Raw genomic sequence first — 4,423 nt, 5'->3', positions numbered from 1 at the left:
ATGTACTAGTATGGATAGAGTACTGTACTGTACTATTAAAACTACTACTTCGAAGTAGTACGTCGTAGTAACGTTATTAGTACAATACTAGTACTGTACTATACTGGTACTGTAGTACTAGTATCACACTGGTATCTTCGGGGTGTTTGACTGTGAACAACCCCAAAATTCGCGTGGTTTGTCTAAATTGGTTGAATATACTTGACCTTTCTGTAAGAGCCAATCAAATCCACTCAAAATTGGATTAGCTAATAGCGTCGATGCGTGATTCGATTCGGCGGCGAGATTCGATTCGACGGGGTCTGGAAATTTGTACCGAATCCACAATAATTTGTACAATTACTTTAAAAGGTCAAAGGCAAGATCCATGTCATGTACTAGTAGTACAGTAGCGAGTATGATCACCAACCGAGACTGATACGTGTACATAGTACATACATCAGGCTCCTGTTTGGATAGAACGTAGTTTGCCAAAATGCGGTACGCCAAGTATAATGGCTCACAGTCAATACAGTATACAACACCTGAGTGAACACGTGATAGAGACAATGCGCCTGTTCATGCAGGATTTCGATTTCGCTGTCTATCGTCAAGGAGAGTACAATTCCCTCATTAAAACTGTCCCACTGTTGTTTTGACCCGAAATACTGTTTCAACGAGATTTAAGGAACTTTGTATGCTCAGGCCACCTCACCTCTTACTAGGGGTTAAGCATCGTATGTACTCACCGGGGGTAGGACGGAGTCCCAGGTTACAGGGCTACTGGAGAAAAGGTGTATCCGGATGAAATAATTCCCTCATTGACAGTGTGAAACAGTATTTCGGGCCAAAAACAACAGTGGAACCGTTTAATGAGGGAATTATTCGGTTTTGGGTCGTGGATGCTGAATCGTAAACTCCATATTTAACTCCCGGAAAATACTCCATATTTAACTCCCGGAAAATACTTCGTTAGAAGATACTACTACTGTACCATGTTTGTTGTACCTTTGCACCAGAAAATACTTCGTTATTACTTTAGTAGAAGATACTACCGGTAGTACTACATACTAGAGTTTTGGGTTGGCTCTACAGTCTGTACTAGTACCGGTATGGATGGATGTCCACGCTGGTAAAAAGAGCTCTGAGCATTCAGACGCGAGCAATGCAAGTCACTGCGCGGGATATACGAGGGTCACGACGATGTAGCTGCAGAGACCAACTCCCCGAGTGAGTGGGTGGCATTGCCACCCACTACCGTACGTTTGGGCGAAAAGGCTCCCGAATTTTCGTAACTTTCTCAATACTACTCCAAATTTGTTGAAAATTTGGGAAATACTTGACATCAAGGCGAAACGAATGAACGCCAAATTTCAGCTGTAATGGATGAGGAGTTTTCATAAAAATGCACTTGGCATTTTCTATGGAACAAGCATGATTTAAATGTCATTTTCAATTAAAATGGACCAAATTAATATTCAACGCAACAATAAAAATATTCAACACACACTCTACACCACTGCAACATCGACAGTGCATTTTGATAACTCGATTGCACGAGTCACCAATCCAAGTTGGTCGACAAGCCCTGCTTCAGCATCTGGGTGCAGCCAGTGTCCGACTACGTCCGAAGCCTTCTCCCGCTTTCCACCATGGCCACCGTTCCCTGACTCGCGACGCTTGCCATTTCGGTTTCCAAGGCCGTGGACAACTGCTCCTTGTGCATTGATCACGGCCATCAGGTGATCTCCGAAACATTTCTCGGCGTCGTGGATGATGCGGTCACTTGTAGGAACACCAGCGTCATGACCATGACATGGGTCCATTAACCGCAGGTAGGACTCTTCCAACCGCTTGGGCGTTGACGAGCAGAACTTGGTTGGCGATCCACGAGGTAAGTGCATAGTCCACGCTTTGTGACGTATAAACGCATTGTCCACATCCTTGATAAGGGAGCAGTCCCAGCACATCAACTCTGGGCTGTTGCCGACCGGCCGCCCAGAAAAAGCAGTACCGGCGTTCAAGTTTTGTTCCGGTAGGACCCACCGACGTAAGTAATCCTTTGATTTCATCCACTCGAGGGTTGACCGGCAAGTCATTTGAGATAGGGCATCATGCCAGAATACCCAGTCGTGTTCGTGAAGGGTACCGTGCATCACTCGTGATGACTCCCTCACAATATGCTCAATTAGGGTTGTCACACAACAATGTCCAGCCAGTGCCGTGCACTTGCCAATTTCAGTTGGCCAGGCGTCACCGAATCGCGATTGGTAGGGGTTGGTGGCCTGTCGATGATCAATTTTCAGGTCCGTGTAGGTTCCAGGGAAAGCCTTGAGTGCTCGAGCGTGTAATACCAGTAAACCGCGTGGACTGACCCCGTTGAGTTTTGATGCTAACGCAAGCAAGTCGGTTTGGCTTTTACTTGCCAAATCACCAACCGTGAAAATAGCGTGGCTCCAAAGTTTGTCCTTGAGGTTGCCACCAATTCCTCGCAGCTTCGAGACACAATCTCCGTGAAAAACGTCTAACACATTTCAGATTTGGTTGAAATTACTGTAGATAACGAATACTAGTGTTATGTATTTGTCTCGAAGTTGTGTAATAAAATTGTATGTACCGGAGTTGGCTGCTCGCAAACCGGTAACCCAAACAGAGCAGTCACCAGTAAGTCGTTTCACTCGTTGAATTTCTTGTTGTTGGAGTCCGTCGTATTCTGATATTGTGCAGATCCACTGGCCAGTATACACGAATGGCACACACCGCAAACCGATGTTCACCCCATGACCGTTCGACACCACAGCACATCCAAGGGAGAATCTGGCCTCAGTGCTGTATTTTGTATTCAGATACGTCTTTGGTTGGTTCAAGACGCCTGCGGCGTCGAGTAGTCCATCGTCGTTGCGCTTAAAACGAACTTGCTTTTTGGAGTTGTATCCGCCACCACCAATTTTGACCTTTTTGTGGGTTTCATCCCACGACACAATTTGATTCACCGACAATTTCGTCAAACTAGCCCCGTCGAACTCGACTGGACATGGACCGAGGAGGTGAGTGTCCCAATTCCATATACCTAGACGTACGGCTAGTTGCTTTGTCCACGCCAGTCGCGCAATCGCCCATGCAGATCCAACATCTGAATATCCTTGCTTGATTGGCGAAATGGTCGTGACGACGGGGCGCAACCGTTGGTAAGCGGTGTACACAGCTGACTGCCCCACACTCGGTAACTCGGATTTGACACGATGATGGTTCACTGCAAACGTTGATTCACGCAGTCCGTGGCCTCGTTCCATACAATCCGCGATGATTTGATTCTCCACAGAACCAAGTTGAATGCACTTATTTTGACCACCATGACTGCGTGTTTTACCTGAGTACATGATCCCACCTTTGAGACACTCGGAGACTTGGACAAGGACTCTGAATACATGGCGCCGCCTCCCTCGTGGTAGACGAAAATGACGCATGACGCAACTGATGGCCCCGTTCGCGCCATGCCACATTGTGCTCGGTGGGGATCCAAGTTCATCCATGAAGTAGACGGCCCAAGCCACACGGCGTTGACATGTAGCCGCGGATTGCGATGTCGTTGGACGGACTGGTACGCGTATGTTTGGTTTGGCATCTTGTCGGCTCCGTCGTTGCAATGTTAGCGTGGGGTTGGTACATTTATTGACACCTTTCGTTCGGCGTCCCAATGCCTTCGATCGTGCCTTTCGTGGCATTTCAGTAATTCAAAAACATTCCCGCCGAGATTATCAGAACGTATTATTATTGTTTGATGTCATAAAAATATTATCGAATGTCATTTTTGGTGACATTTCGTCGATGTGAAAGATTTTGGCTTCCGTGCAAAATGAAGGAAGCTACTCCTCCTACAATATTCAACGTATTGATGTGCGATTAAGCCCACAGCATGCAGCATACTCTGGTGGATGCTGTGGGCTATTCCGTTTGAGATAATACTAAGATTTGGCGGAGGAGTAGCATCCTTCATTTTCTTGGGAGCCGTTTCGCCCAAACATACGGTAGGGCCCACGGCTTGTTTGCTTGTTTTACGTTAGCTATGATGGAGTGATATTACACTTACTGGGCTGCTTGACTATGAAGCAACAATCCAGTAATGCCCACTAACATGTAAGTAAAACTCCACCACACCATTTAACCACGAGTGAAGCCCCATGTCTAACTCTACCTGAACATCCATGAGCAAAACCCCAAAACACCACTAGTGAAAAACTGCCTCCCCTACAGTACGTAGCATTCACCGTTGGTACGATTAACGGTGTACAACGTTGTATGCCTTCGTGTTTCACGTTAACGATAGGATTATACTTATCGTAGCAAGCAATTAGTCCCACCCACTTACTCAGGCACGTTTTAGGTCAATAGTACCAAATTCCCTGAGTGAGTGGGTTTTGACCAATTGAGTGGGTGTGTCACC

At 46.5% G+C, this 4,423-nt stretch overlaps 2 protein-coding genes across 2 annotated transcripts; both read right to left on the bottom strand.

Annotated features, from left to right (window-relative positions):
* Nucleotides 1-1,490: 1,490 nt before the first annotated feature.
* Nucleotides 1,491-2,135, bottom strand: H257_17802 (hypothetical protein; the record flags this gene model as incomplete). Its single annotated transcript, XM_009846745.1, has 1 exon — nucleotides 1,491-2,135. The coding sequence occupies one exon, from the start codon at nucleotides 2,133-2,135 to the stop codon at nucleotides 1,491-1,493; it is 645 nt and encodes a 214-aa protein (XP_009845047.1).
* An 848-nt stretch (nucleotides 2,136-2,983) lies between these two features.
* On the bottom strand, nucleotides 2,984-3,604 carry H257_17801 (hypothetical protein; the record flags this gene model as incomplete). Its single annotated transcript, XM_009846744.1, has 3 exons — nucleotides 2,984-3,007; nucleotides 3,060-3,293; nucleotides 3,368-3,604. The coding sequence occupies 3 exons, from the start codon at nucleotides 3,602-3,604 to the stop codon at nucleotides 2,984-2,986; spliced, it is 495 nt and encodes a 164-aa protein (XP_009845046.1).
* Between the last annotated feature and the right edge of the window lie 819 nt (nucleotides 3,605-4,423).

The sequence above is a fragment of the Aphanomyces astaci genome (genome assembly GCF_000520075.1).
Source record: "Aphanomyces astaci strain APO3 unplaced genomic scaffold supercont1.120, whole genome shotgun sequence".
Lineage (NCBI taxonomy): Eukaryota > Oomycota > Saprolegniomycetes > Saprolegniales > Verrucalvaceae > Aphanomyces > Aphanomyces astaci.
This window is presented reverse-complemented; position numbering and strand designations above follow the sequence as displayed.